The sequence below is a fragment of the Rattus norvegicus genome, chromosome 8, assembly GCF_021556685.1.
Source record: "Rattus norvegicus strain SHRSP/BbbUtx chromosome 8, alternate assembly SHRSP_T2T, whole genome shotgun sequence".
Taxonomy (NCBI): domain Eukaryota; kingdom Metazoa; phylum Chordata; class Mammalia; order Rodentia; family Muridae; genus Rattus; species Rattus norvegicus.
In genome coordinates, this window is record NC_141541.1 from 73,152,810 (window position 1) to 73,180,464 (window position 27,655).

The window sequence follows — 27,655 nt, forward strand, 5'->3', positions numbered from 1 at the left end:
ATCTCCGCCTCCAATTCAAGCCAAAGTATAGACTTTCATTCCCTGGGCTGATTTCTGTTTTAATTTCCTTTTAACACAGAAAACATTGGCGTGCATTTTTACAGGACTGTGGGGTAGAGTGATAAATCTATGTCTGCCTCCGCCCCCAAGCCTTCTCTTCTTAAACTCATTAACTGAACTCATAATGACAGCAAACCTGATGCGGCATCACCAGGAGGAATAGCTCGTGTGCAGCAGGGTGTGTTTAGGGCAGTGTTAGGGAGAACGAGCCTTCGATACCTGCATGCTGCACCATGGCTCCTCGGGGGTGACCAGGGGATCGTGAGCAAGGGTGCTTGTCTTATTTCTGCCATCCCAGCCCTAACCCCAGGTCTCATACGGGCAGCCCTCTGACTGCATGACAGCTGCTTGTCTGAGTGGTAGGAGCTCTCCCTCCCAAGGTAATGTTCTTAATCCACTAGAAGCCTCAGGTGTTTGGAAAGAGAAGCCTCAGTCGTGATGACAGTCGCTTCTGAGGGTCTAAGCTGCCCACTTCACATTCTTGATTGTGTTTATTATTTGATTGGTGTGGTGAGACGGACAGTAACTTCCAGCCAGGTCTTCTGCTCTTTGTCCATCTCGAGCAGCCGTGACTGAGTCAGACAGATACAGGACAGGATATGATTCGATCTTCTAACATCACACTGATCACCAGGAACACAAAGTAGAGAAGGAACATGGTGAAGCCCAGGATCTTGTTCATTCTCCATTTACACGAAGCGATTGAGAAGATCACAAACAGGAGCATGAGAAACAGCAAGACAATGGCACAGAACAGGCCGTTGCTGCTGACAGGGACAGGCTGCAGCGCATTGATGAGGGAGAACAGGAGCCAGGGGACAGGCAGGCTGCAAAAGAAAGCCAGCATGAATGGCGGCCATGTTGTAATGCCCCGGTGCTTGGTTAGGGTGAGTGCTGTCTTACGGCTTTCACACTCTTATGTTCACACTCACAGGATGAAGGAGAAAGCATTAACCTCACATCATGAGGAAATGCAGGTTAGAGAAACAAGCTCTTGGCAGAGGGCTCAAAGCTGTCCCTGAGGGCCTAGGTTAAGACAAGTGCTCTGAGCTGGGCATGGTAGCACAGCACTAGGCACTGAGGCAGAGGACGCTCAATTTTAGTCTAGCCTGGACCAGTGAGACTGAGTCCCCAAAAACAGTTAAAAAATGCCGAGTCTGATACCTCCACCCCCACTCCACCCCATCCCCTCCAACCCCATTCCTGCGCACACTTCCATCCCTACCCACACCCCCGAATGTTTAGCGACATATATAGGACTAACCCTAGTCAGTGCGGGACTAGTTTCTCAGCTTTTATGATTAAGGCCTACCTCAGGATAAATTTTCCTTAGTGATCAGATCTTTCTGATACCTACACCACCTACTGCCTCTCCCTAATAGCCACACACACACACACACACACATTCCAGGCAAAATAACCAAATACAAGACATGACCAGGTAAATGAAAGTGACCCAGGTGCTCTGAAGGTGCCGTGAAACTAGGGGGCAGGGAGGGAGTGGTTAAACAGGAGGGTGGGACAGTTCTTGTTTCTACAAACCTTCTCATTCCTCTGAGCTAGCAGGAGCCCACATACGAAGGAAAAGGAGTGACATGGCCCAAGACCCTGCTCTACCTCCTTAAAGGACAGTATTCTCTTGTATTGGGAAATGGAATGGATGGACCTCACATCTCAATTCATCTGTAAAGTCCAGTCAGCTAATTTAAGGCCAGGGTGAATGGAGGGAGGATACTCCATTGCCTCATAAGGACTAACCGTACAAACACCCTTTTGTTGCATCTATAATGAACGAAGAAAACCCGGCAAGGGAGCCTATGCAGTTTCTAGTTATTCTGAATACGCCTTAGAAATTATCATCACCACTCACCCCACTGTGATATCAAATATGTTACTGCCCACCGAGCTTGACACGGCCATGTCTCCCAGGCCTTTCCGGGCAACGATCACACTGGTGATGAGGTCAGGAATTGAAGTGCCTGCCGCTAGGATCGTCAAACCCATAATCTCTTCAGAAATCCCAATGGTTTCACCAACCTGGTAAAACAGCAACAGTGATGAGAAACCATGGCAACCCCAATGGAAACCATGGCAACCCCAGGTGGAAAACCAGAGTTTACAGCACCAGTGACACCATGGCAACCCCAGGAGGAAAACCAGACTGTACAGCACCAGTGACATACTACTTTATAATCAAAGCACTGAGGCTCCGAACATGCCCTCTGCAGGCAGGAATGGGTATGGGGTGGGTGATAAAAGAGCCAGGCCCCTGCCTCAGGCTGCAGGGAACCACACAGCTCTTCACTGAGGGCACTAAAAGTCTAATGATACCAGATGTGTCCTTCACTGTCATCCCAACTCTAACAACTCTTCATGCCCAAAGAACTGCCCCTTCAATAGTCTGCTCTGTCAACATTTCTTTCCTGGCCACGTGAGCTATGCTGTGCACTGGGAGCTAAGCCAGGCTGCAGATAGAAGTTTGGACAGTACTTCCCATATGCTTAGCCTAGAGAAAAGCCAGACATTGTGGCTGTGTGCTAAGTTCTGGACAGAACACAGAATCTCGTGGTCCTCAGGCAGAGGAAGACTGGCATGATGCCACCGAACTGACTCAGTGAGGGAAGGGATTTCACCAGTCTATGAGTCAGGCCAGCCTGTCCCACTGGAATCCGGATGTGAGGGGTCTACTGTGCCATAATATAGTTGAATATCAGTTAGGACAAAAAAAAGCATTTGGTGGCATGGAAGTCTACTTTTAAAAAGCCTTTACAAACAGCGTGGGAACCCCAGCCGCCCTGGATCCTGACAGTCCTGGATCCAGGAGACGCATCTTAGATGGCAAATGCTAGGAGCTGCTGGTGGAAGGCTGAGCTACTGTCCACTCACCTGGTGAGCCCACCACACCATGAGGTATGAGAACATGGCTATCCAGATGATGGATCCCAGGAAGGTGATGACAAAAAACTTCCTGGCCTCCTGTAGGGGTTGCGAAGGGAAGAGAAATAAGTTGCAGGGGCTACTGGCCTTTGGCTCCTCTCTGAGGGAACCCCAAAACGTGACAAGGTCCAATGGATGCGTAATCATGAGGAAGATTGGGAGCAGTGTGCACGGAGCCGTGGCCCTGTCCCCAGGGAGCCCCTGGAGCAGATCAATAAGAAAAATCAATAAGGAAAGAAGTACAGGAGCCTGGCTTGTCCGACGCATTCAGCAGGACCAGGCAGGGGATTGCTAATGGATTTGCTCTAGAACCATACCCAGCTAAGTACTTGAATTTGGCTTTTGCACCTTCCACTGCCCCACTTCTCTCTGGGCTTTGAGTGGGTTGTATTATTTCCCTACAGAGAGAGTGTCTGTGGAGAAATAGCCATTATCAAGCCATGTTTTCAGACTGCCTCTGTGAACTCTGGATGGGGTTCAAGGCCATCATTCCCACACTAAGATCAGAGTATGGAATCCATGAGGGACTGGTCCACACTGTTTACTGTGTCAGACTCAGGGCACACCTCAGGTCTCCAGCTCCTGACTCTGGTATGGTGCACTGTCCCCTGCAGAGCTACAGTCCCACCCACATCCTCACGGTGAAGTCCATCCAGCTAGGTTCCCCAGCCTTCTATGGAAAGGCCTCTCAGAGCCAGAGCGGGCCTGGGACACAGCTCTCACCTGCCTCCGTACATCAGGTATTGTCAGCCACAGTGGGAACACGATGGGCAGGAGAAAGAGGTAGATAGCCTGCTTCTGCCTGCTCTCAGGCCATTCCAAGGACAGAGGCTCCTCACTTTCCTCCTCCTCTTCCTCCTCTTCCTCCTCCTCTTCATCCTCTTCATCCTCCTCTTCTTCACTGTCCCCTCCATCACTTCCCCCTCCACCGTCTGCACCTTTCTCACCTTGGGCGGTCTCACATTGATCTTCAGCATTGGCTTCTGCTTCACCCTCACCATCTTTCACCTCAGTGTCGTCTGCTTGGGTCTCACTTTGCCCTTCATGCTCATCTTTTTCTCCTGCCTCGGTTTCCCCCTCATGTTCAACTTTTCCTTCTGCCTCAGTTTCCCCTTGATGTTCAACATTTCCTTCTGCCTCTGTTTCCCCTTCATGGTCAGCTTCTTTTCCTTCTGCCTCAGTTTCCCCTTCATGGTTAGTTTCTTTTCTTTCTGCCTCAGTTTCCACTTCATGTTCAACTTCTTTTCCTTCTGCCTCAGTTTCCCCTTCTTGTTCAACTTCTTTTCCTTCTGCCTCAGTTTCCCCTTCTTGTTCATCTTCTGTTCCTTCTGCTTCAGTTTCCCCTTCATGTTCAACCTCTTTTCCTTCTGCCTCAGTTTCCCCTTCATGGTCAGCTTCTTTTCCTTCTGCCTCAGTTTCCCCTTCTTGTTCATCTTTTCCTTCTGCCTCAGTTTCCCCTTCTTGTTTCTCTTTCCCTTTTGTCTCAGTTTCTTCTTCTTGACCATCTTCTTTCCTTTCTGCCTCAGTTTCCCCTTCTTCATCTTTTTTTCCTTCTGCCTCGGTTTCCCTTTCACCCTCTTCACCTGTCATGTCTCCTCTGTGTTCAGCCTCATCCACATCTTCCTACAATCCAAAGAGAGCAGATTAATGGCTGGCAGCATCTCTGTCTGATGGTCATCCCACTTGTTCCCTGTTTTAATTCTGTCAGAGAGCATCTGAACAGTTAAATATCCAGGGGAGAAAACTGACCCAGCAAACTTCCCATCATGCCATGCCTGCCCAGTAGTCATCCAGCTTTTTTTTTTTTTTTTTTTTTTTGGCTACTTCCAAGGCTGGAAAACTCATCATCTAAAGCAGCATCTCCACCTTGAACAGCATCGGCGAGTTTGAAGTCAATATCTGTATCGAAGCCCCGTCACCACACAGTTTACTCTTGGGAGACATATGCAGCACACCTAAGGACTCTTCCACAGGACAGCGCCTCCCTGAGCTGAAGCTTTCTGTGTGCTATGGCTTAGAGGCTGCCACTGCTAGATGAACTTGTTCTAGTTAGCCATACCATGGGTGGAACATCCAAGCTGAACTACTCACGCTGGAACAAGACTATCTCCTCCCCTGTCCTAGGTGCCAGCCTTCCACATTGCCTAGTGTGGCCTGCTGCTTTGCCAGACACAACACTTTGCTGAGTCTACTGAACTCGCAAACTCCTACACTGTGTGGACGATGCCGGTACATGCACCTAGCTGTTGCACGTTCTTGCATGTCAGGCACAATAGTAAATGACATCATAGGAATAGCATTTTCTGCATTTCATGGTCCCAGCAATACATAGAATTGCACCCATCTTACTAGTGGAGAAACTAGGGTAGAGGAAATTGCCCATGGTCTACAGTTTGTATGTGATGGCATTGGGATTTAAATATCTCCAGTTCAATCCTCAACCTCTTGACCACCAAACTACCACCCCAAGTCTGAAGAAACCTTGGCTTCCAAAACTGTTATCTTAGGGATCTTATTAGAAATGTAGATTTCTGGCTTTACCCATATCAGCTGACTTAGCACCTCTGAGATGGAAGAGATCATGTGTAACTCGCATGCTCATTGTCCTACACACTAAAAGCCACTAATTTTGATGGTCCCAAATCTGAAATGACCTGTAACATGGTAGTCTATTCCCTTGAGCAAGGTTTTTGGGTTTTTGTTGTTGTTGTTTTGTTTCATTTCGGATTTTTGTTTTTGTTTTTGTTTTTTGTCTTTTTGTTTGTTTGTTTGTTTGTTTGTTTGTTTGAGATAGGGTCTCTCTGTGCAGCCCTGGCAGACATAAAATTCAGTTTGAAGACCAGGATAGCCTTGAACTCACAGAGATAGGCCTGTATGTGCCTCCTGGGTGCTTGGATTAAATGCACACTCCATCGTTCCCGGTCTGCCTAGAAATTTCTTAAGCCAGGATACTGGAGGACCTGCCCTGGGCATACTGACTCAATGGGTAGGCAGGGAACGACTTTTTAAAGTTTTTCCATATTCTCCTAATACGCAACAGGAGTTGAGAATCAGATGAAGAAGCAAAGCGTTACTCTCTGAACATGCCGGGGCTTTGAATCAGCAATGAGGAGTGGAAGGATTTGTCTGCAATCACCCCTGCCTCTCTCCTCTGGCCCTGAGCAGGAGCAGGCTTCCTGAGATGGCCGTTCATTTAAGTCATTAGGTATGAGACCACAGCTGTACCACCTTCCCTGGCTCCCAAAATAGTTACTTTGGGATCTTACTAGGAATGCATGCTAACAGGTGAACAGCAGCTCCCTTCTGTGTTGCAGTGAGGGCATCCATCTTTCCCAGGACCCCAGCTGCCTGGTTATGCACCAGATCCCCGACCTGTGACTTAGGATGAACAGATTCTAAGACTGGGAACTGGTCACTGGTTGGTCCCTATGGACTAGAGGGCTAGACTAGTAGTTTAGGGTTAAAACCAGTCATAGCATCTGCACACAGGGAAAACAGGGAGGAAGGGCAGCAAACAGAGTCATGGGAGCCTTCCTCGGCCTCTACCTGGCTCCTTGTGAGGCTCAACTTTATTTCCTGGGCTGAGGTTCCAGATGCTTCTGCATCCTCCTCTCGCTCCTTTTCCCACGAGTTGGCCACAATGGGCCTGCTTGGTGCTCACATACCGGAAGGCACCAAAACTGCCCGACTGTGGATGAGGAAAAATGTGTGCCTCCGCGTGCTGACCAGGAAAAGCAAGGCTAGAACTTGCAAACTTAGGGTCTGTTTATTGCCAGTCACTTAACCTGTATTGAATACAGGCAGGATGTTTCCCTCCGAGGTGGAGGCTGAGATGGCTCAGATTTGGATGCTGCCTTCCAGAACCTCGCCACCTGGTAGGGGAACCGGGTGAGGCTCAGAAAGCAGGAAGCAGCTGTGGAAATCCCATGTCAAGTGCAACATCCCATGAGCATTTGGATTCTGGGGTGTCGGGGAAACCTCACAGACAAGGGAGCTTTCTACCCATACCAGGCTACATAAGGCTATCTAGGGATGGAGAGAGAGGGGCTCTAGAGAGAGGGAACAAGACCCGTGGTTGAAAAACATGAATATAAAATGAGCCTGGCCAGAGAGTGCTGGAAGAAGACTGTCTCAAGGCAAAGTGGTGCTGAGTCTTAGGAAGCTATGGATGAGGAGAGTACAGCAACAAACAGTGAAGGGCCTCTCACCCAGCAACACTCTTCCTGTTCTTCAAGCCACTGGTGGTCTGGGGCAGTCTGGACTCAGCCTTTCGTTGCTTGGCTGGCACACTAACAATTCCTTATGTTCTGATAACATGTGGCTATTCATACACACCCTGAGATACATATTATCCCACACTGGGGTGTTGTCATGAGCTTTCTGCTTCTGGAAACTGTGTGCATTGTTTTTTTCAAATGATTTCAGAGAAGGGGCGTGGTTTGCCCCACAGGGATAAACAGGATTTCAGGCCTTCGAGTAGTTATTATTTGGCCAGAAAGCCCTTCCTTGGCCTCTGAAATTCCTCCAGCTGTGCAGAGGCTGAGAGCCTACCTGGCAGCCTGGATCCTCCTCCTGATCTCCCTTGTCCTCTGGAGCAGGGGCTGGAGTGACCGTGACCGCAGGGAGCTCGGCTGGCTCCTCCTCTTAAAGGACAAACATGGGTTAGATGAGAGCTGAGCAGGTTCTGGGAACAGCTGCAGAGATGGCAGGAGAGACTATAGGGCATTGGCACGAGGGAGGCTTTCAGGAACTGGGAACTACGCTCGCCCTGTCCCCTGAATACGTTAGGATGAGAGGACATCTGGGAAGCATTGCCCTGTATTCACAGGCATTTCCTGGAATTGTGATCAGGGATGCTGCAACTACTTGCGTTAATGGAAGCAGGGAAGGCTGGTCTTTTGAAAAGGACCTCACTGAGTTCAAAAGCAAACCCTTCTAAGGCCATAAATCAGAACGGTGGAGAAGGCGGCCCTGGACAATATGAAATGCTTAGCTTAGCTACGAGCTAACAACCTCTTGGCTGTGTGGCTTTGGGAAATTCATGTCATCTCTCTGAACCTTGGTTTTTCTTGGCTATGGAATGGAAAGAATGGCCCTCTATGGGCTGCTGAGTGAGCCAGGTAAGCCTGGTATGCAGAGCCCACGAGTCAGTGCTGTCCCGCTTGCTAGGCTTCTGTCACTGGGCTCCAGCTCCCCTTCCCTCAGTAAAGCCTGCTCACTTCAAACTAGTCACTAGCAACAATGTCTTTGAGTAGAAGAAATAGTCTCACTTGGGATGAGATTTAGGAAATAGGATGTGAGATCTGGGTACCCCTGGACTTCCCTTGTCTGCCTCATCTGAGGAGAACAAAGAGGAAGCTACGGGGAGCCTGTCACAGAAAAATCACTGAAAGAAAAGCCTCAGGGACACTGACTGGCATGTGCCTCAGTGTCTGCTCTGCACTGGCTATGACAGGAGCTGGGGCAGAGGCAGGAGAAACCTAGCCAGTGGCCAGTCTGGTCATCTTCTCACCGTCTGAGCTGCTTTCTGCTTTGGTCTGGGGGAGGACTCTGGCTTCCTGATTCAAACTTTCCTGCTTGTCCTTGGAGGGGCGGGCTGCAGAGGAGAAAGGAAGACATCTTATCTGGGACCACAGGGACCGCTCTCTCAGGACCCTGTGCCTCCCTATGCCCATGGGGCTGGAAGGCTAGCCTAGGCCTGCGGTGTCTGGGTCTGATCGCAGGAGGCCTATTGCTGGCGCCCTATCTGTAAACTTGGCTGAGTCCCTGTGCCATCACTAACTGGCTATGACCTTAGGCAAGTTGCTCCCCCTAGTTCCTCTCTGATAAACATATGGCTGGTTTGGGACCAACCTGTAAGATGCATTTCCTTTATGACTTCAAGCAATGATTCATTTGAGACCTCTGACCTAAATTCGGTAGGAGAGCCCCTGCCAGAATCAGTCAGTGATGTCCATGATGGCCAGGAAGAAGAGATCTGATGGCAGAGGGCCGTTTTTGCCATCTTGGACTAGGGGAGCAGTAAGGTACCTTTCACAAACTACTAGAAGTCAGGACAGCATATTCTGTGCAGGCTGTTCCAGGGCTCTGTTGCCCCTAAGCCTTCCCTTTCCTGCAGAACACAGGCAGGGATCAAGCTTTGGTCATACCCTTTGGATCCCAGACACATGGAGTCCAAGTGGACTCCATCTCATTGGAGACCTCTAGAGTGGCAAGCACAGAATAGCTGCCCTAATTTTCAGGCACAAAAAAATAACAGAATGGGCCCCTCTCCCTCCATGACTGTGTGTCAGTCAGCATGTGTGGAGGTCGAGAAGGAAGAGAAATGGACTGAGAAGTGGGAGGTTAGATGGTCCCCCTGTCAGCTGTATGGCCTGAGGGTGAGGAAGGGCATGCAGGGCAACGTCACAAATGGACACATGAAGTAACGGCCACATGGATCCGCTTCTAAATACAGGCTAGCTCTGTCCACAGACACTGGGTCACTTAGGAAGCCTGTGTGTTCCCTGCAAATGGCAACACCATGATGCACCCAGAGCCCTGACTTAAGGATGCACGAGATAGGGATGCTTGACCCCGGCAGCACTTCAGCCACACCGTCAGGCACACGTGCTGGAGCCTAAGGTGTGACTCTTGACCCAGCTAGCTGGTTCCTCAGCCTCGCTGCTCCTCAGACACTTCACCTGTAAGAGCCTTCCCAAGGTTGTAGTTGTAATTGGTTGGCAGGTTTATTTAAAACAGCCCCTAGATGTCACTGTGTTACCTTTTGGCTGTAACAGTGGTGGTGGTGGGCTGAGAGCAGTAGTGGCCAGAGTTCTAGATGGTTTGAGTTGGGGGAGACCCTGAAGATCATCTAATGGTGGAGGGAGTGCAGGCAGAATGCAAGGATGCTAGGAAGATGGAACGAAGCCTCCACATGGCTCCAGGACCGGCAGGAAAGAGAAAACCAGCCTGGCGTTTCCTCCTCGCTCCCTGTGCTCTTAACCCTCCAAGTTGTTCAGCTGCTGCTGCCGGTGTGGCAGGAAGTTCGTTTGCAGAGTCACTGCTATGGCCACTCGGGTTCCTCAAGGTGTCCTGGCACTCAGAACTTCAGAACAACTCTGCCACAGCCTCCAGGCACCCATCAATAGCTGGAGCGTTCTGTTTAACAGAGGACTTCCATAGTCAAAGGAAGGCAAGCTGGGCCCACCCTGGCCCTGGCACATCTGTTGACTGCTGGCTGGAGGGACTCACACCACTTGTCCTGGCCTCTCATTTCCCCGATCACTCCCGGATGTCTCCTTCACTGCTGCCCTCTCCCACACACCTGACTGAGAACACAAGAGGAGCATGGGAGCCCAGGGAGGAAAACACCACCCTGGTGGGGGAGGTGAGAGTGCAGAGGACAGAGATCACCTCTTGTGGAGAGAACTGCATCTGGGAAGTTCCACCGGGGAAGAGTGGAAACACCTGGATGGCCATCTGGAATGTGCCTGGGAAACAGGCATGTGGGGTGACTTTGGAGCAAAGGCCTGGGGGAACCTAGCCCTCCTGGGCAGAGACACTGGCAAATGATCAGACTGCAGCTGCATCCCAGGATGCACCTACAGTCGTTCGCTGGCCAATGGCTTACCACACCCACAGTTCATATACCAGGTCGCGGCTGGGACAATGGTCACCAGCTTCTCTGGCACTGTCCCCTCAAGTGTCCTGTCCCCACCCAGCATGGCGGGATCATCTCCTTAGTGCCAATCTCCTCTGACCTCGGCCTGGCCCGAGCATCACATAATCCTGTTAGGACAAGCAGGCCAGCTGGCAGCTGATGCCCACAGAGGTGGCCGGGCCTGGGAGCCCCACAGTCCAGGCAGGAGAAGTTCTTTGTTTTCAGGAATTGGTTAGAGTCGGTGGTTCTGCTGGGAATTGCTAGGCATGACTTAGAGAGCCAGGCCAGGTCCACCCCAGCTTCAGCACCTGAGGCTGCCCCATCTGCATATTCCTTAGAGGTTTGGGGCTGGCTTCTCCCATGTTGCCCAGGCTCACCTTGAAAATTTTCTAAGGGAGGTCTCACGGCTCCTTGACACTCTTTGACACTGCCTTTTCTAGTACAATATACTTTTAAACACATAATGCCCCTTACTGTGTCTGAAGGGGTAGGCAAGGGCCTCATGCAATTCTGAGATCCGAGAATGTGCCCCTTAACCAGAAAGGCCAGTCAGGGGTCTTCCTGGGGCCCATTCTTTCATGTCATATTGAAGTTCTCTTGCCTAACTGCATACCCAACACTTGCTTTTTCCTAGTGGGCCTCCTACTTGGGCTGAGTTCTGCACCAGGGAGCCAGAAAGGGTCCAAAGGGAACAGGAGAGTTCCTGAGAGGCAGGCAGTAGGGTGTAAGAGACGTGGGGTAGCACTGTGGGGAAGTGAGCAGACAGATTTGTGAGGTATGGGACTCTCCACCATTGCTACTAGGTCAAGTTCAACTTCAGCACCTTAGACACTGTGCACCGTTCCCCAGAAATGGCTATGACATATCCTGAGGTGTCCTTTAGGACTCCTGACTGAATCGGAGTAGGGAGAGCAAGCTTCCTAGGACCCAGAGCTGAAGACAAAGCAGAGAGAGATGCCAGATGCTATAGAGGTGTCCCCCGAAGCATCCCTGTGGGTCACTAAATCTGTCCCAACACAGATCCAAATAGGCCATGGTATCTGGATGTAGATAAAGCCCTTCTTCACGTTGCAGGCAGAGACATTGAGGCAGAAAATCAAGAGGGTATTACTTAAGGACCCCAGCCGCCATGTTCCACGTAACTCTGTCTTGGTGAGCTCAGGTCTTACATTTTCCCTGTCCTCCAGGCTGTCTAGCTTTCACTACCTACTCTCTTCTCTGATAACTGTCCCCTCATCCCAGCCCACAGTCCCTAGCATTCGCAAGTCCCTAATTCTCTCCAGTAGCAGGAGGGGAGGCATGGCACGGGGAAGACAGGCAGATGTGAGGAGGCCTTGCTTACCTTCCCCCAGGGGGTCCAAGCTGTGGAGCATGAGGTGGTAGATGGTGCTGCGGATGATGCTGTTGTGCAGGGAGGCCGAGCTGCTCCCTCGGGTCAGCACAGACGGGAGCTGAGCAAGGGGAGAGCCGGACAGGCCTCAGTGGGTCCCTGCCCAGGTCAGGGGAGGGGCTGCAGGAGAACCTCCCCTCCAACCTGCCTCCTTCCCACAGAGACCAGAGAGAGGGCATCTTTAGCCCTGTGCCCCTGCTTCCTTCACCTCCAACTCTCTCTTGTCCTTCCTTTGATTCCTCTTGGACAAGTGCCTTCTGCACCCTACATGAGTCCCACAATCTCCACAGGGAGCAGGCCACCAGGATCAGTGGTACCGTGTGATGGAAAGGTTTGCACCTCCCAGCAAGCAACCTTTCTTTTTTTTTTAAGATTTATTTATTTATTATATATAAGTACACTGTAGCTGTCTTCAGATACACTAGAAGAGGGCATCGGATCTCTTTACAGATGGTTGTGAGCCACCATGTGGTTGCTGGGAATTGAACTCATGACCTCTGGAAGAGCAGTCGGGTGCTCTTTTTTTTTTTTTTTTTTTTTCCGGAGCTGGGGACCGAACCCTGGGCCTTGTGCTTCCTAGGTAAGCGCTCTACCACTGAGCCAAATACCCAGCCCCAACAGTCGGGTGCTCTTAACCACTGAGCCATCTCTCCAGCCCTTTTTTTTTTTTTTCCCCCCGGAGCTGGGGACCGAACCCAGGGCCTTGCGCTTCCTAGGCAAGCGCTCTACCACTGAGCTAAATCCCCAGCCCCGCAAGCAACCTTTCTAAAAAACACATCCTCATCCACATCCACACAGGCAGGTGCCGTGCACAGCCCTTTGGTTGTTGTTCCATGCCCAGAGATAAGCAACACTAGAACCATCTACATAAAGGAAGGACAGGCAAAGGGAGGTGATACATCCAAAGGCAAGCAGGGAGACTCAAACTAGAAACCCAGGTCTACTTACTGGGAGCCCACTTTGACTTTATACCCTCAGAAGCCTTCAAAGGCACTGAAGTAGGCACACCTGGAATACACACAGATGTGACACACACCTATTCATAGCAACACACTGAAGTACTGTAAGATTACCCTTTTCTCCTATCTCGTGCCAGTTGAACTCTTCTGACTCCTAGTGGCTGTGGCTATTACAACGGACATAGGAAGTTTCAGCCCCACTGTCCCCATACCCCTACTCCCAACCCTGCCTCCTTTCAAAGTTTCTATAATTCCTTTCACATGGTGCCTTAAGCCAGTCTTTCAGAAACCTTAGGCCCTGCCCCCTAGTTCCATAGCTCTGGATATGCTGAAGCCGTCGATAATAGGGCCTCCATCAACATTGGGATCGGAGAGTAGAATTTGAGTTTCTCTAGTCCGAATTGCATCTTATAGATATAGAATCTGATTATCTGGGACAGACATTAAGAATTTAGTTCCCAAACTAGCACCACGTGGAGCTAAGAGGCCCTCACCACACATCCTGCTCCTTCCTGGGTCACCCTGGTAGCTCCCAGAAGCCTCCCAGGCCTCCCTGAGTTGACCAGGTTGCACAGCATCAGGACTATAGCAACCTGGTGTTCAGGCACATGATGAGACCCTACAACATCCCTGCTCAAACCAGGATGCTGCATTGACCCCGCTGGATGAGCTTCACACATCACCCACCTTCAGCTTCTTGTTATCCTGTTGTTCATTTTCCTCAATGGCACCATCACTGGGCTGCAGAGGGGAACCGAGGTCAAGAGATGATTCACAGGATGTCATGGAGAGACCCTGCTTTTTCAGCTCTACTTGTCCTACCTGTGCTCCTGCAACCCAGAAACACCTCAGAAAATGTCTCAACATGCCCACCATCTTTTGTCTCAAATGTGTCACTTGCCTGGAAAGCACATCCCAGGCTCCTCCTCATCTTCCTCTTCCTCTTCCTCCTCTTCTTCCTTCTCCTCCCCCTGCTCCTCCTCCTTGCCCTGCTTTTGTTCCTCCCTTCTCATGCTTCAGGTCTCCATTTAATTGTCACCATCCTCTGTGCATCTCTCTGTTTTTTTAAATTCTTCCACTATTATGTCTATGATGTTCTGTCTATGTATATGCCTGCACAGCAGAAGAGAGAGCTAGATCCCATTACAGATGGTTGTGAGCCACCATGTGATTGCTGGATTTGAACTCAGGACCTCTGGAAGAGCAGTCAGTGCTCTTAACTACTGAGCTGTCTCTCCAGCCCCGTCTATGCATCTCTTATGGATGCCTATTCTTTTCTGTCCTAGCATTTCCCCCAGTTTCTTTGCATGTAAACAGACATGATAAAGATGTGATGTATTTATTAAGCAGATGATGGATCCACTTCAATTTCTACTCCTTTTCTCTGTCCATGCCCCTTCCCTTTGCCAAAGACGCCCTCTCTGTTCCTCCCTGCTAACCTGGATGTCATTTGCTCCTGCTCAGAAAAACCAGGGTGGATTCTGTATAAAGCCTTCTCCATGACCCTTTAAGCTGTACCCTACCCTCAATCTCACTCTTGCCTTGAAAGTTGAACAACACTAGCACATCTTGTGATTTTGAAATCTTGCTTTGGGGTCAGATAAGCACCTGCTGAGAGTGAGAAGAAACTCAAGTCTGAAGAAACTTGAGGCCCACCAGACTCATTTTCTTTGCATTTGTAGCCTTGAAATGCCATCTGGGTGATACATGAATTGTCTACTCAACTAGAGTCCAATCTTATTTATTTTTAGAGATGGATGTACTTTGTAACCCAGGTTAGCCTAGAACTCACTATCCAGTCCAGGCTGACCTTTGTGGTGATCCTCCTTCCTCAGCCCCCTTTATGGAGTGCTTTACTGAAGTGAACCACCATCCCCTAGAGCCTACATTTGTCTGCCTGTGCATTTGTCTGTCTGTGCATTCGTCTGCCTGTGCATTTGTCTGTCCATGCATTTGTCTGTCTGTTTTTACCACATAGTGAACTTTCAATATAGTCATCTCTGGTCCCCTGACCTGTGGCTCTCAACAAAGTAAGAAGGGTGCACAGACAATCCCAGGTGGCCCGTGGCACTATCTTTAGACACCAAGGTCACTAACCTTAGTCACTAGCCTTAGTGACTATCTTTACAGTCCCTCACTGGCCACCAAGACCCACCCAGGAGCAGAACACCCTCATTCTCTGTTCGGCTTTGAAAATACCACCTGCCCGCAGGCTACCCTCCCATCCAGTCCAGTCCCTCTGCTCGTATACTGAGCACACGCTATTGGGGGTGTGCACTGTGCTGCATAAGGGACTGTTTTGGTGGTTATAAGGAGGAAAGATACTGAGGACACAGAGTTTGCATTCAGAATTGAGACATACCACACAGATGCACGGCAAAGCAGAATACGGGTCACGATAAAAGAGGCATAAATGGGGCTGCTGTGTGAGGTGCGCCAGGAAGGCTTCCTGCAGTGGACACAGTGACGACTTTTGAAGGGTGTGTAGAGAAGGCTTGTGTGAATGGCCGTCTAAGTGAATGCTACAGGGCTGAAATAGCCAAGTTGAGTGATCAATAAGCTGCTCTAATGCCTTCGTGACACACCTGAGAGTTATTGAAAAAGAGGTGGCCTCAGGCAGCACTAGTTGACACTGTCCCACCCACCTCACTGTTCCTCAAGTCCAGCGATCTCCCATCAAGTCTGACAGAGGCAAAGAAGTGGGGGCAGACTCCATTTCAGAATGGTTTGCTCTGTCCACAGAGAGCCAAGAGACCGATCATCGTCCACAGTGCACATCTTTAATGATTTTCTGATCTACTCAAGCTAAAATAACTGTGTGCTCATGGGCAGTCTCAGTACGCACGTCTAGCTTTGAGGTCCTTTGTGGGTGGTGGGTGGTGCAGTGCATGATTTTGCTGTTTAACCCCGCCTCGCCTTTTTTTAAATTTTATTTTATTTTATTTTTCTTGGGTATTTTATGTATTTACATTTCAAATGTTATCCCCTTTTTCCCCCTCCCACACCTCCTCCCCCCTCCACCTCCCCTTGAATGCTGAGTTACATGCTAACGAGATTCTCAGCCATTTCCTTTTTTAATTACTGTATTTTGTTTATTATTGTTGCTTTGTGTGTTTGTGCGTGTGAGTATGTGTGTGCGTGCATGCGTGCTTGTAAGTCCAAAGACAACTTTGCAGAGTTGATTCTCTTTTCATTTTTTGTGGGTTCCAGGACTCAAACTCAGATCAACAGACTTTTGTGCCAACCTTTTTAAAAAAGGTTTGTTTAAGACGAATGAGTGTGTTTTGCCTTCTTGTGTGTATCTGTGCCACATGGGTGCCTTGTGCTCAAGAAAGTCAGAAAGGAGTGTTGGACCCCTGGAACTGGAATTAGAAGTTCCTGTTAGCACATTCTTCTGTCTGCCTTACAGCCCATACCAGCGAGCCAGCAGGCCTGGGCTCAGACTGCTCAGCTGGGCCTCCACTCTCCTGCTCCAGACCCGCAAAGCCTCTAGAGTTCGGCTCTGCTCTTCTCCACCCCTCACCCACAGTGACTTTGAAGCACACCAATTACACTGTGCCCCTCCTCTATGTTCTAGAACCTCACTGCCCCCCTAGAGAGAGAGAGCCTCCTGCTCACCCTCAGTGCATCACTGAGAACAACTGGGTTCTCTTTGGTTTGACAGTGTTTACTGTGTAGCACTGGCTGGCCTGGAACACAGAAATCTGCCTGCCTCTGCCTCTCAAATGCTGGGATAAAGGGCATGGGCCACCATGTCTGTGACTCATTTTAATAACCTACTTTTTATTCTGAGACAGCCCTGGCTGTCTTGAAACTCACTCTGTAGACCAGGCTGGCCTTGAACTCATGGAGATCTGGCTGCATGTCTCCTGAGTGCTGGGACTAGAGGTGTGTGCCACCACCACCACCACCCAGCTAAATAACATGTGTAAACCCAGTGCCTCCCACATCTAAACTTTGTTGTTACTGTGCCAAGGACCAAAGGCATAGATCAACTGTATCAGACAACACATAGATCAACTGTATCAGACAATCTACCACTGAGCTATCCCCGCAGTCCTCTAGCTGCGCCCCTACAACACAATATAAAGGAGTTGACCGGTTTGCGCTCTTTTCTGCATACTGAGCTCTCAGCGGGCATCTCATACCTCTGCACTCATTTCAAGTGCTCAGCTGCTGGGGCGGGGAACCATGCTCTGCACAGCACAGCTGCAGTCTCACTCCTCACAGAAAGCTCCTGTTCCCCTGGTCCAACCTCAGCACAGGGTGGCAAGACCACACTCCTTCAGGACAGCCTCCTGTACCCCGCTCTGCCAGGCCTCCCTACCCTCTGCAGTAGAAGCCCCACACATTTCCACACGATGCTGTAACTATCTGCTTTGACTTCTCCATCTTCCCCACTGAGGAAAACTTTTTATGTAGCTGATAAGGCTTAGGTTACAGGCCCTCTCTCCCCCTACATACCTAATTTTGTAGAAGCGGTTTCATATTCTCCTTCTTAATAAGTATCAGGTACCAGATACAGAGGCTGGACCAACTCCAGTTCCTCCATTAAGCTGAGTTCCAGGAGAGCCAGGAAGTGTGTTTGATTTGTCACTGTGTCACAGACCTGACAGGCCGCGAGTATAAGACAGGCTCCTTTGCGGCCTGCTCTTTCTCTCTCACAGCTTTGGGCCTCCCTTGACCATGCAGAAATTCACACTTCACACCCAGACCTGGTGCCCCATCTTCAGGCTCCTGTGTGCAACCTCTTCCTGGGCAGCCATAGAAGAGCCCAAACTCACCACTCCTGAGTTTTCTGAACTGAATTTCATTTTCCCTCTGGGCTTCTCTTTCTTTGTGGCTGTATCACTCTCTGCTCAGGCCAAAAAGCTCAGCACTATCCCAGACTTCTCCCACCCTCCCTCCTCATTGCCAAGTTCAGACGATACCTTCTTCAGAACATCTCCACGGACAGCTGTGTGCATGCATGTGTGTACCTGTGTGCATGTGTGATGCAGGCTCACTTGCCTTGGTTTCACCCTGCATTCAATTGTGGTCCAGACCTAGTTGGTGGAAAGTTCTGGAAACGAACAAATTGTAACTTCTAAATTGTATGGTATTCTGAGTAGCTGTCCCCGTCCATCCCGCCTGGGACATGAGTCATCTGTGTTCAGTGTGCCCACGGTATATTTGCTACCTGCCCACCAGTCGTTTAGTAGTCATCTTAGTTCAGACCGTCCTCATTTTGCAAGCTTGTACTCAAACAATCTTTATCTTATTTGATAAAGGCTTGAAAGTACAAACGTAGTACTCAAAATTTAGCTATGCCAAAGAAAAGATCTATAAAGGTTGTAAATTTTAGATCTGCCCTGTAGGGATGGTGACACGCATCCCTTGTGGATAAGATGAGACTATGGTGTGCGTGTGTGTGCTTGCATGTGCAAACACACATACTCAGCTGTACAGCTGGGTGCTCCAAACAGCTCCTAGTCAGACTTGCTGCTACCCCTCCTTCTGTTACTATGCTCCTATAGTTCATTCTCGACACAGCAGTTTTGGGATAACCTCTAAAACTGGACTCTGATCATCTCTTCCCACACCTCAAATGAAACCCAAACTCAGCATCCAATTCCCAGGCGCCCTCCCCCCCAGTGATGCCCTGGACCAGTCCCCCTGCCTTGACCACTAACGAATGGCACTGTTGTGCCCAGTCCTTCCAGCCCTGAGCCTTTGAGAGTGCTCTTCCTCCCTGCAGGCATGCTTGCCCAGTTCTGAAACCCACTCTTTAGCCTCCCATGTTTCCCCTCAGGGAGGGTCCCCATCAGCCTGTCCCTGTGTGTTTCCTCACAGTAACTCGTCACACTCTGAAATTCCCTTATTAACTACCACTCTCATCTCTATGCCCCCTCACTAGGCAGGTGCTTGTTGGGTTTATTCTCTAACTGGTTCGGGTGGCAGAGCATCTAGAATGCATGCTGTTCTTCGAAGAGCGCCACCATGAATATTACTTCGATGTTTAACCCCATCATGATCCATGGGAGAGAATATCACTGTGCTGTATGGATGCCTGAAACACCTCTGCAGGCACACACATATCCGTGGGAAGAACAAGCAGTTGGAGTAGGCTTGAGTGGATGTTTATGCTATGCTATTAATATTTGTTTCTTGTGCCATCTGCTGGCACTGGCCGTTTGGGGAACTCTAAAAAACTTCATCCAGTTATCTGAGGAAAGGTGTGCATTAGGCAAGCTCTCTACCACTGAGCTGCAGCCCTGGGCTGGGGAAAATGACTCAAAGACTGAGAATTCTGCTGGGATTAGTGTTGGAGGCTGTGTGAACTGTAACAATGAGAGAGGGGGGGGGGGGGGAGAGAGAGAGAGAGAGAGAGAGAGAGAGAGAGAGAGAGTTTCCATCTTATTCTGACAATTAGAAGGACATCAAGGACTAATTAAACAGTTGAAGGACACCCCTCAGCCGAGCCATGTTGAGCACAGTAGCTTCTCTGGGACCTAACATGCATGGGACCCACAGAGGTAGGAAGGGCCAAGATGGCCTCTTTCTATCCATAGGCTCTCCATTCTACAGCAAGCAGCTGGCTATACAGGCCACTGATCAGATCCTTTAAGACAAATAACCCTCAGAGGAAAATGGGAGACCTTCCTCTGCAGACACACCTTCTTTGCCTGGGTGTGTCTTGCTGGTTGAATAAGAAAATTCCTGCTGGGGAGAAAATAGGCCACAGTGTTCAGGACCAAGTGCCAGTCTTTTCCTCAGAGTCTCACATCCTGACGAATTCTTTGGTGCAGAGTGTAGACATAGGTTTCTGTAAGAACTCATATCCTTACACCCCTTTCCGCCATTGGCACTCCACGGGGCTGCTCTTCTTTCCCTGGCTGGTCCTTTCTGGCTAAGCTCCTCAGTCCACATGCAATGAAGGAAGGGCCTGTCACCCTTGGACGCCAGTGAGCTCTCTGTAGAATGCTGGCTCTCTGTGAGTGTACATGGCTAAATAGGCCAGAAGTTTGTAACCTTGGACCAGAAACAATACATAAAGAGCTTCAACAGCCAATATAACTTTTCAAAGAGAGCTAAGTGAGGCTGGGGCATCTGGGCAGACACTTCCATTGCTGTACTGGGGATCATAGAAGGCACCTTACAGCGGTCCGGTAGATGTGAACCTGACAGTGCTGCTGTAAGTGTCAAAAGAGACCCTCTAAAATACTACCCGCGGGCTGCTGAGATGGCTCAGAGGCTAAAGTCTCATGACCTGAGATTTATCCCCTAGGACCACATGATAAAGAACCAACTCCTCTGATCTCCATGAAAGCATGTAATGCACACACTAAATAGACGTGAAGAGGTAAAAACTAAAGATATATATATGTATATATATACATATATATATATGTATGTATATATGTGTGTATATATATATATATATATATATATATATATATATATATATATATATATATATATTTGATCGGTACGACATCGTTTCTTTCTGGAAATAGTCTTGAATATATTTTATTAGAATTACAGCTCCCAAGAGACTCCTTCACTCTGATTCTAGGTGCTTGGAACAGAATGCAATGTAACATGATGACCCAGCTCAGAAACCTGGCCGTGCCTGCTGGGTGAAATTTCAAGGCCCTCCGGTGGGAGAACGCCTGCACATAACGGTGAGGCCGCCCTACTTGACTTACTCACGGTGTACTGTGTAGCTATTTACTTCCTGGCTACAGGATGCCATGGACTGTGAAAGAGAGGTATATAGCTTGCAGAGCAGAAGGTGTTTATGCCTGGCTTTAGCGGAGTCTGCTGCTGCCTGTGGTGTCTCACCCCATTCACAGAGACTGAAGGCCTGCGAGAGCAGCAACATGATTTGTGGCTCCCACAGAGGATTCTCTTCCTCGATGTTAACTGTGTCCCTCACACGGCCTTTCATCCGGGTATATAAAAAATAAACAGTGTGCAGAGTTCCGTGGATCAGGAGATAGTTAACAGGCTGCCTGAGTTAAAACCCAAATATACTCATTCACCATCACCACTATCACCAGCTAGCTGCTGTGTGACTTTGGCCAGGTTAAGTGCCCACTCTGAGCCCCTGTCTCCTCATATGTAAGATAGGGATAACAGTCTCGTTTTGTAGCATTTAATAAGAAATTGTGGTGGTGCACAACTTTAATTCCAGCACTCAAGAAACAGAGGCAGGTGGATCTCTGGAATCAAGGTCAGGAGCCTGGTCTATACCAGGACAACCAGGGTTGCACAGAGCAACTCTGTTTCAAAAAAGAAAGAGAAGAGAGGAGAGGGGGAGGGGGAGGGACAAAATCGAGGGAGGGAGAGAGGGATTGTAAAGGCACGTGGACCCCTCACGAGTAGGATGGATTCCCTTCCTGACTCCATTGAACAGGAATCCAGTCTCCGAACTGACCTTGAAGAGACTGAACCAAATACTTCCAGACTAAGACTCTGGGCTCAGACTTTGGGATACACTTAGGTTTCCCACCCAGTGGTGATGCAGAAGCCAATAGGGCAGAGGAAAGGGGAGGAGCTGGTCTTTTGCCTCTCCTGTGTTTCTCTCCTTACCTGGTCAGGGCTTCGCTGCACTAGCTCTGCTTGGACACTCCCAGCATGCCCTGCTTCCCCCCTTTTTTTCCCTCCAGACTAATCAACTTCAGAGCCATGGCTTATGGAGAAGGCCCAGTTTCTCTGAGTCCTGCCTTCTCCATGGATGTTTAACTAAAGGGACTCATTGAGAGGGAGAAGAGGGAGAGAAGGGAAAGAAGAGAGAAGGGAGGAGAGGAGGTTGCTTTCATGGTTTCATCGGTAAGGAGAAGCACTTTGCAGGGTGGGTACAGGCCTACACTAAGCCACAAAGATTGAGAACCAGTGTGGTTTGCTACACCAAACACTGAGTTTGCACAGAACTGCCTTATGCATCAGTGCGGCAGCTTGTCCTCTCACTGTTGGTGACATATAGTAACAACTTAGTCCCTCGGATCAGATCATAGCTCTTAGCCAGTTAAATCCAGACACAAAAAGGGTGATTTACTCTGTAGGTAAAAGTCACCCCAGAATGGAACTCTAAATAATTTTTAAACAGCTATAATCTTGAGTTATTAATACTTATTACTATGTGGACATTATTCGTGGCAAGTCCAATGCATTCATACGTTAAATACTGTTGGATTTACCCTCATGTATGGTTAGTAATTCAACATTTCATTAATAATACTGTCGATTAAAAATCCTTCTGAGCACAGGATTAGTTTCAACACAGAGTAAGAACACAGTTGCCATCAGCCCCTGCTTACTGCTTGACAAAGAGCTGTTACTATTGGCCTGGACAATTAAGTTGGACAAATTCTCTATTAAAATTATGCAATTATCGAATAATTAATATTTATTTAATTATTGTTACTTATAAATATTTATTACTTATTTAATAAATAATGGTTATTTAATGATTATTAAAGTTTTGCAGCACTCACTTAGCGAGCTTTGTTTTGATGGCCTTGCTCAGGTGCAGCAGAAATTTCAGAGTGTGTTGAGTTTCATGGGAAGCAGAATCATTACAAGGAGGCAGGTCAGAGGGGGTTTGAACACTGCTGCCCTCCCTGATACACACCTGGGATTTTCTCAGAGAAGTCAGGACTCCATAATGAGGCCTATCCATGGAGGCTCCTGCTTCCTCAGCTTGAATTATGCAGCAAGGACTCACCCTCTCTCTAAGCCTGTGGCTTCCTAGAGCAGCAGCCTGACAGGAAACATCGGTGATTAGGGAGTCAGACCCAGCCAGCACTGTGACCCCAGGCAGGACTTTCCCTGTCTGTGCCCGGTGTAAAAGATAAATGGAGGAACGACCACTGTGTGGGGCTGATCAGAACCAGAGTGATTTGGACTCAGACATTAGCATAGAAGTCAGAGTTAGACAGAACCTTTTGGTAATTAAAGAACTCTATCCTTTACCCTAGAGACTGGGAAAGGGTGGGGAAGAGACCTGGCCAGGTCATACCATTAATTGAAAAGTAGCATCAGATTAGAACTCAGGGGATCTGGCTTTTGGTTCCATGCTCTGACCAAAAAATAAAACACTGTGTTACTTCAAAATTCCCAAAGGAAGTGCTATAATCCCTTGCCTCCTGTTGCAGAGGTCGGTAGACATCCTGTCCACTCATCAAAACTGCTAGGGATTAAGTAGCTGCTAAGTCCTCTGCTCTCTGCACGGAAGATTTTGCTTCCACTAAAAGCTATAAGCCAACCTTTGCGCAAACTCACCCTCCAGAACTGGAAAGACAGGGGTCCCTATTTGGGATTTGTTTTCCTGAGGTCACTGCCCCATATGATGTCATCTTTCAAGTCGCTGAACCATCCAGTGAATTTAAGCAGGAAAGCCCCTCCCCCAGCCCCCGGCAGAGAAGCCCCAGCATTGGTGTGTCGGATAACAGACCTCCAGTATATATAAACTGAAGCCTCCACCTGGAGTCTGGTTTGTCAGTGAGAGAGCGCAGGGTGGAGGTAGGGGCTTATCTCCAGTGTAGGTGGGAAAAAAAACCCCTCCCTCCCTAGACTCCACCTAATCTGCACTCTTTCCCAAGTCCAGCCTGTAAACAAACACACTTGAAAATAATGGGGCCGCCTAAATCAGAACTCCCTGTACACGGAAGAAATCAGCATCTTCCCACCTCTCTCTCTCTCTCTCTCTCTCTCTCTCTCTCTCTCTCTCTCTCTCTCTCTCTCTCTCTCTCTCTCTCTCTCTCTCTCTCTCTCTCTCCTTCCTCCAAAGCCGGCTCAAATGGCATTCCAGACACCCATCAGACCGAGCTGGATTCAAACCCTGACTCCACTGCCTGCTTGTTATGTGACCCTGGATGAATGTTCTAACTTCTCCTCCAGCTTCAGTTTCTTTCCTGAAGGGTAAGGATCACAACCAAGGCCCCTTGTTTAGGATGGCTGGGGTAGAGCCATGGTCACAGGTGCTGGTGGCGGAGCACAGGCAATGCTGTAAATAAGGAAACAGCCAGGGAAAGGAAGCAGCTGCCTCTTGCAGTCTCGCTCTTCCCTGCTGCCTTGGCTTCCTCCTGCCCTTTCATTCCAAAGAGGCCTGGGAAAGCCGGGACCAGACTGCCTTACCTTGCTGAGGTCTCCTAGGGCCATGACTTTGGCTACTGGCCTCCTGCTAAGCTGCTCTTTCACCCAGCGTTCAATCTGCTTGTTCCACTTCATGGTGAACACATAGAGAGCGTAGGCCAGCAGCAGCAGCAGGCTCTCCCACCAGGCAATGAGACTATCCAGGAAAAAGACTATGAGCATAGACAAGTCAAGGATGTAGAAGGAGACATCTCGGAACAGGGGCCACCAGGTGAGGTTGAGGATCTCCCGGGAGAAGAGGGCGCAGGTGCCGATGACAAAAAGGATGTTGAACACAGCAGAGCCCACGATGGTACCAATACCCACATTGCTATGGGAGATAAAGACACCAATGAGAGAGGTGAAGAGCTCAGGGGCTGAGCCTCCGGCAGCCATGAATGTGGCCCCGGCCACATCCTCGGAGATCTGAAGCTTGTCCGTGATGACCCCCAGGGCTGGGACAAAGTACTCATCACACACGATGGCCAAGGCCACAAACACGTACGTCATACCGAAGATGTGTAGGACCACCCAGCCCTGGCGTCGATCCTCCACACTGAACAGGTCTGGGGGATACTCCGCCTTGGGGTGGAGGTTTGGCCAGCCAGGCGGCAAGGCTGAGGGACCGGAAGTAGGTGCCTCTGGGAACAGGATGGCTGTCATGCTCGGAGATGGGGTCATGGGTACAGCTGGGGCTGGCTCCACAACCACACAGCGGTGGACCTGTGTGGTCAGGACTGCCTTGACTTGGGGAGTTACTAGGGTGCCGTGTGCTGTGGAAGGTCTCTTTTCCCTGTCCGTGACTGAGGCAATTCTAACAGCTGGTGTACTAGTTCCGGACAAGGGATTGCCAATTCTCTGGGCAGCAGTAGAACCTTCAGTGGTTGCTGGGGTGCTACCCATCCTGATGCTTGCCGTCACTTGCTCCTCAGAGGTGGCAGGGGTAGGCTGCAGGACTGCTCGCAGGGGAGTGGTAGAGCTGTTTCTTTCTCCTCTTCTAGGACTTCCCAGGGTGTTCTTCCCCACCAAACTTGGAGAAGTCACGAGGTCTGTTTCTACTTCGCGTGTTAAGAAAGTCCGGGTGTTCGGAACCATTCTCTTGAGAGAAGTTTTTCCTGCTGTTCTCTCAGATCTGGGCTCCAACATCCTATAGGTTGCCGTGGTTTCACTGTCTTTCTCTGTTGATGTGGGGCTGATGGTGCGGGGCGCACCTGCTGGGGATGGGGTATGCATCCTTCCTTCTTCCCTGGTGTGAGTTGGGCTGGAGCTCTTCCTTCCTCCCCTGGGTTTTGGGGTATAGCTTTTCACTCTCTGTCTGCCTGAAGTTGAGATGAAGTGACTCGGTGCTCTGCTAGGTGTGGGTGGAATGTTTTCTTTTTGTCTCCTCGTGCCAGCTGTTGTGGGGCTATAATTGTTCTTTAGTGACGTTGGAGTGATCTTGGTTGTTATGGGTGGATTGGGGGTGTCCTCCATTGCTATGCTAGGTGCTGCTTCACCTATGATCACTGTGTCTTGGGGTGCTAGCATCTCACCCTCCACTTCAGAGCTAGCCTCTGGAGGGTCTTTGTCTGTCACTGTTATCTCATCATTGGGGAGGTCCCTGATGGCCAGTTTAATAGGCTGCTGTGAGGAGACTTTTGTCCACATTGAAGGGGGATTCTGGGGTCTCCTCAGGTGCTGATAAGTGGAACCAATGATCAACATTCCCAGGAAGAAAAGGAGGCGACTCCAATGAAGCCTCTTTGGTCGGAGTAACCGCCTCTCCTGCGTCCCCATCCTGATCAGTTTCCCCATGATGGCCAGTTATGTCTGATTACCGTAGTTCATCCTGTCCAGGGAGAGGTGGAGGCTGCTCTGGAATTCATGTTAGTAATCAGGAAAGATTTCTCCATGAAGCCCAGCCTGGGGGTATCCACAAACCTAGAGGGGAAGAGGAGTTATTTGCCTTCTTCTGAGATCTAGAACCCTCTTATCCAGAAAAGTAGAGAGATGGAGGTCCCAGGGACACAAAGTATCAATCAGGCCAGAGACCTTATTCTGAAGAAGCTAACCACTCCTCCTCTCCACTCCAGGGTGCAATGGCTGCTCTCAGGAGACCGTATTCTGTGGACATGCCAGCAGTGCGAGTTTCTGAGTGAGTCCTGGGGGGCTTTATGGATTCTCCATGTCTTTCCTGGTCTCCCTGCACCCCTCAGGTCCAAGCCTAGGTTGCTAGGAGCTTAGTAATCCATAACTGGGCCCCAGGCCACAAATCTCAGCCTCTCAAAGGCAACAAGAAGCTAGAGAGTATGATTCGAAAGGTAGGTAGCAAGAGAAAGCAGTGGACAGTGTCTCTGAGTACATTAGCCAAGTGAAGCTCTACTTGCTTGTGTGGCTTAGTTTTTGCTGTTGGGGCTGGGGTTTGTTTTAGACTCTTTTAAAATTCTTGTGCTGTCTCATCCAGAGAGGACAAAGTTTAAGAGCCATGGGGCTTCTTATCAAATGGTGTGCATTGGTGGAGGAAAATGAGAAATGGAGCCGAAAGCCAGGACTTTCAGCTCTACCGCCTACCAGCAGTGTCGTCTGAGAAGGCTAACCTTACTGCCTTCACCATGACGTGGATGTTGTTGGTTATGCAAAACCAAACTCATATCTGGGGAAGGGAAACTGAGGATCACTGGTCAGGGGGGACTTCATTTTCACGGTACGTTTGACTAGAATGCTTTACCATGTGTATGCTGTAATAAATGCAGTTTTTGAGACAGGGTTTCATGTAGCCCAGCCTGGCTTTGAACATCACATGCAGGCAAGGACGATCCTGAAGTTTTCATCCTCCTGCCTTCATGGTCCAAGTCCTGGGATAAGCATGTGTCACCATGTCGACTTTGTGCAATGTCCCAGAACTTTGTGTATACTGGGAGAGCACTCTACCAATTGAACCCAGAACATTTAAGTTTGATTTATTTGTAGGAATCTTACCCATATAAGTAGTAATGACATCGGGTTATAAGAATTCTGAGAGACCAAACACACATAAAGTCTATGAAAAGCATTAGACAGACTCAAGAACCATTGGGGTTAGTTTTATCAATGCAGGAGGAAAGACTCTCAAAGAAACCTTGTTTTATAAAGAGCCTTGAGATCCAGACCTGGTGAACATCCATTAAATCTCTATGTCTAAATACACAACAGTTATTTTAAAATGCCTGGTTTTGCATGGGCCGAGTAACACATAGATCTCTCCAGTATACGTTTTTCCTCCCCTCTCCCCTCTCCCCTCTCCCCCTCCCCCTCTCACCCCCACTGCACAGACACCCTGAGATGAACAGGAACGCTACCCTTAATGTCTCACAGCTCCAAGGAACCCAGACATGAGCCTACAGTGAATCTCCCAAGCTTTTTGGAAACCACACTAACTGGAAGTGTCAATGTGCCAGCCTGGAATATCAGAGCAGAACCATCAGAGGAGTAGGAATAAGTGAGCTTCCTCCTTTGCCCTGGTTACTCAGACCTTTCCCTATCTCCCCCCTTTGTGAATACAGCACTTTGCAGTGAGCCCACATGCACCTC

General features: G+C 49.3%; 1 protein-coding gene and 1 long non-coding RNA gene across 2 annotated transcripts; one reads left to right on the plus strand and one right to left on the minus strand.

Moving 5' to 3' along the window:
• Positions 1–637: 637 nt before the first annotated feature.
• Positions 638–25,904, minus strand: Slc24a1 (solute carrier family 24 member 1). The gene is given in 9 exon segments (NM_020090.1): positions 638–887; positions 1,931–2,097; positions 2,947–3,036; positions 3,721–4,620; positions 7,549–7,640; positions 8,510–8,593; positions 11,982–12,090; positions 13,676–13,729; positions 24,110–25,904. Coding segments are annotated over 9 exon segments (3,537 nt in total). The 5' UTR covers positions 25,901–25,904.
• On the plus strand, positions 25,016–27,655 carry LOC148004205 (uncharacterized). The gene is made up of 4 exons (XR_015627783.1): positions 25,016–25,153; positions 25,781–25,971; positions 26,179–26,240; positions 27,440–27,655. It is a non-coding gene; the product is annotated as an uncharacterized LOC148004205 (long non-coding RNA).